General features: G+C 53.9%; 3 protein-coding genes and 3 pseudogenes across 3 annotated transcripts; 3 read left to right on the top strand and 3 right to left on the bottom strand.

Annotated features, from left to right (window-relative positions):
• Window positions 1–36: 36 nt before the first annotated feature.
• Window positions 37–1,320, bottom strand: SAPIO_CDS4032 (annotated as a pseudogene; the record flags this gene model as incomplete).
• A 530-nt stretch (window positions 1,321–1,850) lies between these two features.
• SAPIO_CDS4031 lies at window positions 1,851–2,576 on the top strand (annotated as a pseudogene; the record flags this gene model as incomplete).
• A 1,432-nt stretch (window positions 2,577–4,008) lies between these two features.
• SAPIO_CDS4030 (Synaptobrevin) lies at window positions 4,009–4,801 on the bottom strand (the record flags this gene model as incomplete). Its single annotated transcript, XM_016786685.1, has 2 exons — window positions 4,009–4,684; window positions 4,764–4,801. 2 exons carry the CDS (start codon window positions 4,799–4,801, stop codon window positions 4,009–4,011), a joined length of 714 nt encoding a protein of 237 aa, XP_016643661.1.
• Window positions 4,802–5,451: 650 nt separating this feature from the next.
• SAPIO_CDS4029 lies at window positions 5,452–7,806 on the top strand (annotated as a pseudogene; the record flags this gene model as incomplete).
• A 622-nt stretch (window positions 7,807–8,428) lies between these two features.
• On the top strand, window positions 8,429–9,246 carry SAPIO_CDS4028 (Ubiquitin carboxyl-terminal hydrolase; the record flags this gene model as incomplete). The annotated part of the gene is made up of 2 exons (XM_016786684.1): window positions 8,429–8,792; window positions 8,873–9,246. The coding sequence occupies 2 exons, from the start codon at window positions 8,429–8,431 to the stop codon at window positions 9,244–9,246; spliced, it is 738 nt and encodes a 245-aa protein (XP_016643660.1).
• Window positions 9,247–10,437: 1,191 nt separating this feature from the next.
• SAPIO_CDS4027 (uncharacterized protein) lies at window positions 10,438–13,054 on the bottom strand (the record flags this gene model as incomplete). Its single annotated transcript, XM_016786683.1, has 2 exons — window positions 10,438–12,863; window positions 12,952–13,054. The coding sequence occupies 2 exons, from the start codon at window positions 13,052–13,054 to the stop codon at window positions 10,438–10,440; spliced, it is 2,529 nt and encodes an 842-aa protein (XP_016643659.1).
• Between the last annotated feature and the right edge of the window lie 794 nt (window positions 13,055–13,848).

The following is a 13,848-nucleotide window of genomic DNA, read 5'->3' as shown; positions in this document are numbered from 1 at the left end:
CGAGCCCGTAATATCAACTCCAACCCACCCCATCTATCAAGAATCAGCCTTCTTCGTCTTCTTTCTCCCCTTGCCTGAACCACCCTCTTTTTGTTTCGCCTTTTCCCTTTCCTTTTGCTTGCCCTTCTTAATAGCATCCACAAGCGCCTCGATTTCCTCCGCCTTCTTCGCCTCCTCGGCTTCCTTAGCCAGCTCCTCCTGCCTCTTCTTCTCCTTGGTCCTCTTAACCGCCTGTTCCTTTTCCACCTTTTCGATATACTTGTCCGTCCCCTCCCACAGATTCTTCGCAACCTCTTCATCCTTGACGTCCGTCCGCGCAAAATCCACCTCCATGCACTCCTTGATCAACTTGCCGCCAACGCCGCGCCCGAGTTCCAAATCCATGGCGGCGTAGAGGATAGACTGCGCACCGTAGCGGGGACTCTTGAGGAGGAACCACACCGGAAGGTAACCGATAAGATAGAGAGCCAGACCCCAGAGCGAACCCCGCGTGAGCCACCTCCGCGTCCCCGGAGTCCGCGAAAGTCCCGGGTCGACGAAAATGACGCGGGCATTCATGGGCAACTCATCCGGCCTCTTGTACGCATCGAGGTGTTTCTGGAAAGCCTGGCCAAATACCATAAGCGCCAGCTTACTCCTCGCATACGCCTTGCCCGGCGTCCAAGACTTCTTATCCAGCGTGTCCTTGAGCGGCGGCGATCCGATATAAGACGAACACGTCGTGAAAATAATCCTAACCTCCCGATCAAAGGGTTGCGCGCGAATCGCGGGACTAAGTATCCCCAACAGATGAAAATTCGCCAAGTAATTCACCATCCAAGTCTCTTCCACGCCCTCCCTCGTCTCGACCCTCTTCTTCCCGGGAGGCGTCAACGTCGCGGCGCACAGAATAATCATATCCAACCTCCTCGGCGGCGAATTATCGACCCACTTCGTCGCGAACTGCCGAATGCTGTGCAGTGATGAGAGATCGACCTGCTCGGCGTACACAAGGTCGTTATTCGCCTGGTCCCGCACGTCCTCGATGAACTCAGCGAGGAAAGGGTCCGAGGGCGGCACTTGCGTGAGGAGGACGATTTGGGCGCCGCGTTGTGCGAGTTCTTTCGTTACCTGGGCGCCTATGCCGGATGTGCCGCCTGTTATCATGACTACTCTGCCGTGAAAGTTGCGCTCGGCGGTGCATTTGGCGCCGCTTGAGTACATCTTGATGAGTACGAGGATCGTCACCGTTGCTATGGTCTTGGCGACGAGCCAGGCGTTATCGCGGAGCCATTGCGGCGGGCCGTTTTCGAGGACGTAGAAGAGGATCGGGATGGGCATTTTCGATGGAGGGATGGGAAAAGGGGGTTTTAGGTTAGCAGGAGGTTCATGACAATGTTTCGGCGGTTCTCTCTTCGGAATTGTCGGGGAACGCGGGAGAGGAAAGGAAAAAGAGACCGGCTGGCGATGAAAGAGGGCAACGGCAGGCCAGTTGTGCGGATGTTGGAGCTGTTCCGAGCTGGGTGTCGCTCAAAGTTGCTTTTCTCGATTGGGGATGAGGTGTCGTCACTATTTTTTGCTTACTCATCAAGACCTCCCACACGTTGATATTAATGCACACGGGTCGCATTTGATATCTTTAATCTAGGCTCCAACCATCTCCAGAATTACTCCAACACATGCCTCGAGGGCAGGCTTCCCTTGGGCAATCTGTATTGACTTGAATTTCTCGCGTCGAGTCAATATTTCACCCGTGGTCATCGTTTCGTTGGTTTGAACCTCCTTCACCAAGTTTCACAAACTTGCGCCTCGCACTGGTTCACCTTCGCCACCAATCTTTATTCATCAAAGCCATCCACATTTCACCCAAAATGAACCCGCGCAAACCACAAGGCGACGGCGACGACACCTACGACGACAGCTACGATGACACACCCCTCCAACACCAAAAGCCCTTCGGCGCAGGCCTCAAGCGCAAGCGCGAAGTCGCCTTCGTCCGCGCCACGGACCCGGAACTCCAAACCATACAAGACGTGCAAGCCGTCGAGCGCGGGTCTGCAGTCGCCGATGCCTACCTCAAACTCGTCCTGAAGAAAAATCCATCAGAACAAACTACTACACCCGCACCAGACAACGACTCTTCTTCATCACCCGTGACAACCCCCTGTCCCGTGTGCAACCTGCCCGTAGGCCAGGCCTCGACCGCAGACCACCTAAAGAAGCACGAAGCATCTATAGCGCACCAAGTTTGCCTAACGCATTCTCATCCTCCATCGGCACTCGATCGCACGCGCATGGGCTTCAAAAATCTCGAGTCATACGGCTGGGATCCCGACGCGCGACTCGGACTCGGCGCCGAAGGTCAGGGCATCCGGGACCCGCTAAAGGCGAAGCCCAAGGATGATACGTTGGGCTTGGGGCTCGTGATATCGAAGGAGGCGATGGAAAAAGCCAGGGAGGCGCGGAAGAAGCCGAAGAAGTTGAACATTAAGGAGATGAGGAAGAGGCAGGCGGAGGAGAAGAGGAGAGGGGAGAGGTTGAAGGAGATGTTTTATGCGAAGGATGATGTTTTGAAGTATCTTGGGACAGGGCTATGATGATTTCCCCCCTGTTCCTTTCTGTCACTTTTATGTGGTGGTTCGGTCGCATTTACTGGCGTTTTGGTTCGGATTAAGCATATGTAGAGATGATCGTCTTCGAGCCGAAAGGCAGCATCAAAGGCAACGGTTGCATATTGGTAGAGATACCCGGTCTTTCAAGACCACACAATAAAATCAGCATAACAAACACAGTTCCATCTCTACAATGAATTCCCCATCAAGTACTTCCTAAAGGCTCCCAATCCAAGCACCAAAGTTTTTAACTTCACCCGTCCCCCGAAGACAAATGCCATCATTCCAAGACAGACTCGCCCGTAGATCGGCGCCTATAACTTAGCCCCGTGTTCCACAGTCTCCGGCGCCCTAAAATCCCGATACACATATCCTTGGGCAACGGGACTGGCCCAGTTCTCGGTCTGGGTGCCGACGGCTTTCCAGAGCTTGTCCGTAAAGAAGACGGGATGACGTCGAGATGGGTCGAGTTGCACGTGATTGCCTAATACCGCCGGCACTTGGTGGTGGGGCCGGGGGAATTGCGCGCTCGTTTGAGAGGTGTTCATTGTTTTGTTGTTTCTGATTCTAAATTTTGGCGGAGCTTTCTTCTTCTTCTCTTATTCTTCGTTTGGTTTTGAGGATGCTCTTTTGGATGAGAGGTTTGGATGGAGGTTGTTGTTCGGGTTGAATGGGAAGAGCACCGAGCAAAAGCTGGGAGATTCTTGTGGGGAACTAGTGACGTGCTGATACCGAGGCACGCCTCCAGCGCTGTCACTTTGTAATAACACATTGCCTGGCTGTGGACCACAACGCATGGTCGGAGATGCTGTTCCATTCTTTTCTCATCTCAGATTTGCAAGCACATTTACTTTTCGTTCGGATTCCGCTGACGACCTGCTCGAAACTTGAAGAGGAAAAAAATGATAATATCTAGGAACGGACCCGAGAAGAATAAACGGGCAAAAAAAGGCAAAAAAAAGATGTTTTAGCATCTCCCATACCAGGAATCGAACCAGGGTCTATGCTGCACTCTCATTGATGAGAGAGCATTATGCTAACCACTACACCATATGGGATTTCGGTGTTTATTGATGAAAATTCTGTGCTCCTGATGGCATTTTCTACCTCAACCTCAACCTCAACCTCACAGACCATGAACGTACTTGTCATTCTCTCTTGGTATCTAAGAAATACAATTCCACACTTGAGACCACCCGTCGCGAACCGAGTGATCAACAGTTGCGTTCGGCGGGGGAGGAATAAACTGATATACCGAAGCTAGTTTCCCGGATCCATAAATTCCCCAAGACAAAAGAAATAAAGTAAAAGGACAGGAGTGGTGAAAAACTACCAAGAAGAGAAATGGGTAAGAAGGAAACAAAAAGAAGAAACATTTAAACGCCCAGTTTTTACATCGCAACCTTCCCGAACCAGCTCAAACCGACGTCTTCAGCGCAATCACAATAGTAATAATAATCAGCACCAGCACCAACCCCAAAAGCCCCATCAGCTTCACATTCTTCCACCACATCCTCCTCTTCAAGTCCCGGCTCCTAACCCGGAACTCCCTCGCACTCCCGCCCAACCTATCCGTCTTATCAACCAACAAATCCATCCTCTCCCCCCTCTCCAACAACCCCTCAATATTCCTCGTCATAATCCCCCTCACATCATCAATCTCCCTCTTCGCCGTCGTAATAGCATCATTCTGTCCGCCCGCCGTAGTACCGTAATCGACCATCAGATTCCTCAAATCCGCATTGAAGCTCCCCGCGCCGTAGTTGGGCATGTCGGCGAAGTCGGTCGACTCGACCGGGAAAGCATCGAAGAAGCGCTTGCGGATCTCGAAGAGGAAGCCAAAGGGGATGCGGCGCCCGAAGCTGGACTCGGCGACTACGAGGAAGGTGAGACCGCCAGCGTCGGGGTGGTCAGGGTGGTCGGAGGGTGCTTCGGCGATGTAGTGGATGTGGTGGGTGCCGTGGGTGTAGGTGAGCTTTTGGGGGGTGGTGTGTTGAATTTTGGGGAGGATGAGGGAGGCGAGGGAGGAGGTTTGGGAGGAGGCTGAGGTGGTGCATTCGGAGAGGATGGTGCTGTGGTGGGCTATGCAGGCGCTATTGCGAGGGGGAAAGAAACGGTTAGCAGATGTGAACTAGGCTGATTTGCGGCTATTGGTGATTGGGGAGGGCTTACTAGAGGAGAGGCGTGGCCGGGGTTGAAGACGACGCCATTGTGGTGGTGTCCGGCGATGGTGCCAGGTCAGATCAGGTGGAAGTCCGGAGGTGGTTTTGTAAATTGGGCGCGAAATAAAAGGAATGTAGCGCCAGATTCAACGGGTTTGTAGGTCTAGGCAATCGTAAAATAAGTCTCAAGGATTGAAACGTTGTGCCCAAGGCGAAAGACAATTGAGGGTCGAAAATAGCTTCGTCGAGGCTGTTGAGTGAGCGAGGCATGCGGATGTGATCAAGGCACCAAGATTCCGCGATGAGACGAAGCGGACGCACTGCATGATGACGAACGCTGGTCGTGGCAAAACCCCGAACCTGATTGGTCCGTCTACCGGGACGATGGGGCCATTCGGGACGGGGAATGCAATTTTCCGCGATTATGTAAACCTAGAAAAACTTCGGGATCGCGCTTACCAAAAATAGCTATCAATTGTAGCATTCGATTTCCAGCGTTGAAAGGAAATTTGTGAGAAGAACTAATGAGGGAGGATGCACTTTGCCTCATGATATTATCTTTTCCTTCATTTCAAATAGCAATAACTCATAGATTCTCATGATCGTTTAGATTCTCTCATGGCTTCTAGCCATGTTTAATTGTCTAGTTTCTCAATTTCTTTCCTCGACATCTCGGCGCAGCCCGATCTGCCGCCGTCATGTCTCGCTTTCTCAGACGAACAACTCCGGCCGCTTATAATGGCATCTCCAGCTCCAGGACGCTGCCCACCGTCTGCAGCGCCTGCTACACCAGTCTACTAGCGCACAAACTTCCCTCCTCAGAATGGACTTACACCACACCAACTCACGGCCTAACGCGCCTCTCGAGACAGCAGCGGTTCTATGCCAGGCCCACGCAGAAGAGTCGCATCTCCTTATTCCAGGACATGGTAGAGACGCGCTTCCAACAGATCGCGCCGTCTAGGAAGCCCTGGCTAGAAGTGGAAAAGCAGCTCGGCCCCTTCGGAATCAAAGACATGACCCATCTCCGAAGCGAAGAAAAGGCCTTCCTCCGCGCCCTCAAATCCTCCTTCGCGCTCGCCGAATCAGGTACCACGGAGTTCTTCAAGAAGGAGTCCCTCTTCAACTCGTTACGGCTAGCTTTCATACGCGGCGACGTAAAGGGTCTCTCGTCACAACTCCACTACTTGTTCATGAACTTCCTCCTCCGGAACCGCTTCTCCAAGCCCGTGACGGAAGCTCAGCGGCAGCTCGCCGATCTCCGCTATCCCTGGGAATGGTTCCCCGCCACGCGCGCCCTCCAGAGGACCGTCCATCTCCACGTCGGCCCTACCAACTCGGGCAAGACCTATCACGCGCTCAAAGCTTTGGAGCAGGCCAAGACGGGTCTCTACTGCGGGCCCCTCCGTCTTCTTGCTCACGAGATTTACACGCGACTCACGGCCAAAGGGAAACCGTGCGCGTTGCTGACGGGTGAAGAGCAGCGATACCCCAAAGACACGGACCGGTATTACATCAGCTGCACAGTAGAGATGACGCCGATGAGCGAGCTTTACGACGTGGCCGTCATCGACGAGATCCAGATGCTCGCGGATCCCGAGCGCGGCCCCGCGTGGACGGCGGCGTTTTTAGGCGTGCAGGCCAAAGAGGTCCATCTCTGCGGCGAGGAGCGGACGGTGCAGATCATCCAGTCCATCTGCGCCAGCATCGGCGACACATGTATAGTCCATCGCTACCGGAGGTTAACGCCCTTGAAGGCGGCCGACGAGTCCATCGGCAAGAGTTTCAAGAATCTGCAAAAGGGGGACTGCATCGTCGCCTTTTCGAGAATGGCTATTCATGCTATAAAAGCCAACGTCGAGCGGCGGACGGGGCGGCGGTGCGCCATCATCTACGGGAGCTTGCCGCCGGAGACGAGAGCGCAGCAGGCGGCGCTGTTTAACGACCCGGATAACGATTACGATTTCTTGGTTGCTAGTGATGCGATTGGGATGGGGCTGAATTTGGAGATTAAGCGGATCGTGTTCGAGTCGGTGACGAAGCATGATGGGTATGATTGGCGGAACCTTACGGTGTCGGAGATTCGACAGATTGGTGGACGAGCTGGGAGGTACAAGACTGCGAGGCAGGCAATCGACGATTCAAAGTCTCAGGACGCAGGAGAAGAAGCAGCAAAAGCGACACGGGAGACGGACAAGGTCGGCTTCGTCACGACCCTGGACCGGTTAGATCTCCCACTCGTGAAAAAGGTGCTTTGGAAGGACGCCCAGCAAATCGAAGCGGCCTTCATCTCCCCGCCCGTATCCTACATCGAAAAGTTCTCGACCTACTTTTCCCCAGACACACCCCTCTCCTTCATTCTCATGCGGATGCGCGAACTCGCCACGCTCTCAGACCGCTTCCAACTCTTCATCAAAGACAGCTTCCTCACCATCGCCGATACAATCCAAGAATTTCCCCTCTCCATCTTCGACCGACTCGTCCTCGTCACGGCCCCCGTATCCCTCCGCTCCTACGGCGGGCGCGAAATCCTCCAGGCCGTAGCGCGCTGCGTAGCCGAGCGCAAAGGCGGTCACATCCTCGAGATGAAGGAGATCCACCTCGAGCTACTCGACGCCGACCTCGCGACGATCCCCAAGGCGCAGGGGGTTCTTTACTTGCAGCATCTTGAGGCTCTGCACCACGCTGTTGTGCTCTACCTTTGGGTGTCGTATCGGTTCCCGCGCATCTTTACGGCGCAGGGCCTAGCGTTCCACGTGCGAGATCTCGTGCAGGAGAAGATTAACGAGTATCTCTCGTCGCTGAACTTTGCTGAGGAGGATATCGATAAGAGGCGTAGTCAGAGGAGAGCGCAGGCGCTGAAGCGCGATCAGATGCAGAAGGATTTGCTGGGTGACGAGGCTACGGAGGATGTTGCGATTGAGGAGGGGCCTGGGCGGTGGAGTGAGGAGGGCCACGAGGAGCCGTTGGCGCAGGTGCCGGAGGAGATTGCGGAGCTTACGAGGACGAGCCTGGGTTCTACTAGCGGGAGGGAGTCGGGAGCTAGAGTGTAGAAAAAGAGCTTCTGTGTATTTTGTTGCGGAATGCCACGATGTTATGGCGCTTTGTATTAATATAAGTTGTATAGAAGTCTGGCGGCGGATCGCTGTAAGAATACCAGGGAAACGGAGAGGGGATTGGTACGGAAAAAGCGATTCAAAATAGATTGTCGGATATCGATAGACAATGGACGAAAACATCTCCGTCAAATGTAATAACAAACACTCGATTCAAGCTTCAGAACTGATTCATGCTTCCATGTCGACTCGATGTCCACCGGTGTGTCTCGGTATGCCTCGGTGAAGGAGGGGTTACCTCCAAGCTGAACTCAGTGCTCAATTATTACCCCACATTCTACATTCCACATCCCACTTCGTTCGCCCTGTCCGACTAGAACAATTGATCTGAGGGTCCAATTGTCCATTCTCATTACGTAGTTTTAGGCTCCTGCTGTTGCGCGTCATTCCTTCTTCTCGAGCTATATTGTGCAACACTCTCTCTTCTCCCTCTCTCTTCTCAACATCGCAAAACGCAAACGAATCCCAAAAGCTTCTCCAAACCCAGCTCCATCCCAGAAAACGAAAAAAAGAACACACCCGTCCCATCTAACCTCACCCCCCCCAACCATCGCCAACCATGACCACCACCACCTCCGACCAAAAAATCGCCTTCATCCCCCTCGAAGCCAACCCCCCCCTCCTAACCTCCCTCCTCCACAAACTCGGCGTATCCCCCGCCCTCGCCATCCACGACGTCTACTCCCTCGACGACCCCTCCCTCCTCGCCTTCGTGCCCCGCCCCGCTCTCGCCCTCCTCCTCGTCTTCCCCGTCAGCGAAACCTACGAGGCCCACCGCCTGGCCGAAGACGCCGACAAGCCCGACTACGCGGGGAGCGGCGAAGGGGAGGGCGTGGTTTGGTTTAGGCAGACGATACGGAATGCGTGTGGGTTGATGGGGTTGTTGCATGCTGTTTCGAATGGGCCTGCGCGGAACTTTATTGGTAAGAGATGTGTTTCCTCTTTTCCTAATGCCTCTTCTTTTATCTATGCTGTATAAGAGCTAAAGGAAAGGAAACAACAGAACCAAACTCAACCCTCTCCACCCTCCTCGACCAAGCAATCCCCCTCCCACCAAAAGAACGTTCCGTCCTCCTCGAAACATCTCAAGCTCTCTCCGCCGCCCACCGCGAAACCGCCGAACAAGGCGCCACCTCAGCCCCCGAGGCCGCCGACGACGTCGACCTCCACTACGTCTGCTTCGTCAAGACCGACGACGGCCGCCTCTGGGAGCTTGACGGGCGGCGTAAGGGACCCCTCGCGAGGTTGGAGGGGATGAGTGAGGAAGAGGACGTCTTGAGCGAGCGGGCACTGAAGGCGGGGCCGTTGGAGTTTTTGGGGAGGGAGAGGGGGGATTTGCGGTTTAGTTGTGTGGCTCTTGCGGGGGCCTTGGATTAAAGGAGGAGGAGTCTACTCGCGGGTGAAGAGGTAGAAGTTGATAATGCTCGTAATATCATGCATCAAAAGAGTTTTTTTTTTTTTTTTTTCCTTCTTCTTCCCTTTTGGGGGAAGTGTTCAACATCTTCGTCGGCAGCAACACCGCTTCCTTCGAGCCGCTCGTCGCAGACGCGCCTCTTCCTTTCGATTCCGCCAGAGCTGGAACGTGACGAGCAATCCCAAGAGACGAAGCGTTCGGTAAATCCGGCAGGTAAGCGGTAGAGATGCGTCGGATGGTTGTAGAGGCTGGGCGGGGCGGCGGCGGCGGCAGGGGAGCAGGCGGGATCGGGCCGTTAGGGGGAGGTTAGGGGAGGACATTTTCTTTCGATTCTTTAGAGCTTGCTTTTGCTGGGCTAGGTGGGATTAAAGGAGCTTTGTGTTTCGACAGGGATGTTTTGTTCTTGTTGACGTGGATAGTTGATATGCCGGAGGATTATTTTGATTCGAGGTGTATACACGGCTCTCCGAAGGCAAGAAAAAAGAGGGTGGATGGATGGATCATGGACGTTGCCAAGACGAGAAGAGCAAAAGATGTTATCAAACAAAGCCAGTCTATCAATGACATCGAAGCAAGTCACTCACGTAACTCGGTCTCTCCAATCTTCTTTCCCCATCCCTGTCCCACTCAACATCAGGAAAGAGACGCTCAGAACAACACAGTCTGTGAGGGAAGCTGCCCATCACTATTTCACACCCAAACATGCATTGTATCTCTAGTTTCTAGCCCATTAAATCATCCGCCTGACATATTAGATCGCATCAAGTCACGTACCTACTAAAACATATGCCCTCTGTCAAGAAAAGTGTGGTATTGGTATTTTTCTGTCCAAGACAGCTCTAACATAAGAAAGTCCATAATGGTCATGTCCGTCCACCTGTCCTTATCCATTCGATGATATATGTGCAAAAGATAACTCCAATCACACCCAATTCCTTTCCTATGCCCAGCCCCAATGTCCACAAATGTACATGAACCACATCCCCTTCCCAAACGCCGTGGCTTCATTTCTTTTCCAAGCAGTATACACCGTCCCTCTGGTACGAAAAAAAAATGGAAGAAGAAATAAAAGGTACAGCGGGACGCATATGCGCAGATGACATGATACAACTCAAGGAAACTTCACGGGCCAGTTTCCATGTTTCGTTTCACACTCACTCCACATCAGCGTGATGCCCGTCATCAAGATCAACTCTCCCATTGGCCTTCCTCGCCGACGCCCTCTCTCTCGCCTTTGCCTCCTTCCTCATTCTCACCGCAGCCTTGACATCCACCTTGCCCAGCTTTTCCTCGGCGATGGCTTCGTAGAGGGCAGCTCGCATCGCCTTGACGCGGGCGGAAATGTCCCTAATCGGAAGGGGTGCTTCTTCGCCGAGGCCACCCAGTTCGTCCTCGTCATCTGTCTCGAGGGCATAAGGGCGAGGACTAAAATCGGGTGGCCTCGAAAGAGGCGCGAGAGGGCGGCGGCTAAAGGAGTCACTAAGATATTGTGATGACTTCGGCGGGCTCTCGTATGGAATCTCAGGGATGGCTTCGAAAAGACCCGGAAGCTGAGTTCCACGCATACCGTATCCCGCATCATTGAAGAGAAGCGTCTCGTCGTCCGGCATCTTGGGTCGCTTTGATACCAAAAATGGTTCGCCTTCCATCTCGTCTTCCGAAGACAGATAATCGTCCATGTTGAACGAGCTCTGCCTCACAATCGTTGCCGCCGCCGACGATGTGACAGGTGTCTGCAGTCCGCTCTCGGGGTGCGCACAATATGACGAACTGGTGAGCCCGGTCCCGCTTCCGCTCACCAATGAGCTGTGACTCGACGTAAAAGTGGGCGAGTGTAAAGGCAGGTCCAGCGACGTCTGGGCCGTGTGGCGGGAGTGCGGTCTCCCGAATGGGTTCGAGCTCATGCTGGACGTCGTAGGCGTCGCCGAGGAGATGGACGAGTGACGTAGGCTGCTCCTCCTCCTCGGCACCGTTTCCACGACGTCATCGAGCTTATGCCTGTTCCGAAGCGAGGCGTAGTTATAGAGAGAGTCGGCATCGTAGCCCCCGCGGTCGCCCCTGCGGACATGGGGCGAGGGCGCAGGGGATGCTGCCTGGTCAGCATTCCGCTCGATATCTATTCGGCCCCATTCATAAGCGCCACTAGATGGCGACCGCCCATCGCCATTGTCGCTAGATACCGAGGTTACACTCGGGCGTCTCGCCATGGTCCGGATGGGTGGTGGTATGGCGCTGGAGATAGAGTCGCGCGAAGAGGGTCGTGCAGCTGTCTTTGGCCGCTCTTTCGTGATGCTCTCGGTCGCAACAGATATGGAGCTTACTCCGCTCTTGGAGCGTTGCCTCCGTGTCTTGAAGCTCATAATTTCGGAGAATTCTGGTACGTGCATGGGAGGCGTCTGTCCAAAGTGGGTCGATCCAAAGTCGGAAGAATAAATACCCAATTCATTATTGCCATACATTTGATAGCTGGTCTTCGGCCTCTGCATGGCTCGGCTGTCGGATTGGTATCCGCGGTTAAGGCTTGGCGCCCTGGAACTGTTGCTCGTAACATCATTAGCGGTAATGCTGTTGGATCTGCTTGCCAGTCTCGAATGCCGTCCCCGAGGCTGATAATCTGACATGTATCCGGCATGGCTAGAGTTGATCATACCGACCAGGCGAGGCCTGGGAGCCGTACCGGCTTCTCTAGGAGCATAGGCATGGCCCCGAGATGGGAACGGGACGAAGCCAGCTGAGCTCACAGGTCGCGCTCTAGGGACGGCACGCGGGGAGGACATTACTGTGTTAGTCCTCTCCAGCTCGTCGGCGTCAGAGGCGGCATAATATCGATGGCTGTCCAGGAAAAGACCTTGTGACGCTTCGCGAGACATGGGGAGCCGGCGAAGATGAAAGGGGGTTTCTGTTGTTGTTGTCGTAGTAGTGGAAGGGGTGTAGTAGGATAAAGTGCGTCTGGAAGCGAGAGGAGGCTCCGAAACATTAAGAGCGATGTTTCGATCGGCGACATCCTCGCCATAATCCCTTGCGCCAGTTGCCTGGACTCGACTTCGAAAGCTGGAGGGCTTAATTTCAGACTGGGCATCGAGGATGTCGACAAAGCCTCCCTTTGAGGCGGCTGTAGTAGAAGTGGTCGAACTGTATATTGAGGCGCCGCGGCGATGGGTTGTTAGGCGCGGAAGCGGTGGCGGCTTTACGGCGGGGTTCGGTTGGAATGAGATTTCCTCTACCGAGTTCAGTTTCTCGGGGACCGATCTGTGTGATGCTAGCATCGAGGCCGGGCGCTGCCGTTTTATTAATAGGGGCGATCCGCTGGATGAGTCCCGCTTTAGCCAGCTCGACATGCGCTGATGAGCCAAGCCTGACCGCGAAGGCGGGCGCAACTCGTTGGAAGTCGGCGGCCGAAGCTCCAGGACTGGCTCGTTGAATCTGGGTACAAATGGAGTTGGGGCAGCATCAACATCGTCCTCCTCAGCCGCTTCATCTTGTACCACCGGTTTCTTCGGTGCATTGGTGTCTATCCTCCTGGGAACATGCTTCCGTACCGGCGCATCTTTTGGCCCGTCCCCAGCGACCGGATAAGTGCCTGTAGTGAATGTAAGCCATAATGCTCTTCCATTTACCTCAGTGCCAGAGGATTGTATCTGAGGCCAGAATCAAAACACAAACAATACCTTTGACAGGAGGCTTCGAGGCAGTTGTGTTGTGGTAGGCCTGAGCTCTCAAGGGAGCCTTGAGGCGCTCATTCTCCCGTTTTAAGAAGCTCAATAAGCCCATTGTCACCGAGCATGTAACGTAGCCATATGTGGATTCTTCCTTTCCTGGTCAATGGAGCAGGCCCGCTCAACAACTTCCCTATTTCTCTCGATATTCCCTTGACCTTTGGCGGACTTCACCTCAAGTTTTGAATTATTGTATACGGTAGAGTCGAATAAAGGGGGCGAGTTTATGCGGTAAAGGTGGACAGCAGGTAGGAGGAGCGTACAATGACTCGGCGAGGTCGGTGGGACAGGGATTTTGGTGTAAGAGAAAGTGTTGCGCTCTTCGTATCAGTGCGCGAAAGGATCCGGTCTCCGCTATTATAAAACGAAGGATTCAGTAACACACGAGAAAAGGAGAGGACTGCGCGTAGAAATCGCGGCACAGAGTAATTGGGGAAAAAAGGCGAGAGCGGAGAGGGAAAATGGAGGAGGGAGGATCTGAGGGCAGAAGGGGTGAAATGCTATGATATAAGAGTGGAGGGACTTGGACGGTGCAAGTGCGGGAGGTGCATCCATCCAAGTGGTTTGTACAAGTATCTCGAGGGCGAAGTGAGAAACCAGGCTAAGCTAAGCTAATCTGTACGTGAGTAGCGTGGAGACTAACTTTGACTGGGACTATACAGGTACACTTAGAAGTAGCCAGGCACATGTCATTGTGCGAAGGACATGTGGAGTGTACTTCGTGCGGAGGAAGTGTCTTGGTCCTCTGGCAAAGGCACGGAATCCCGGGGGCGGTTGATGGTGGCAGGAGCAAGCAGCGAGAGCAAGAGCAACAGGACGGACGAGCGAGACAGGGAGGGGTGCATGCAA

Source organism: Scedosporium apiospermum (genome assembly GCF_000732125.1).
Source record: "Scedosporium apiospermum strain IHEM 14462 chromosome Unknown SEQ_SAPIO_0090, whole genome shotgun sequence".
Lineage (NCBI taxonomy): Eukaryota > Fungi > Ascomycota > Sordariomycetes > Microascales > Microascaceae > Scedosporium > Scedosporium apiospermum.
Note: the sequence above shows the minus strand (reverse complement) of the source record. Positions and strands in the feature narration are given on the sequence as shown.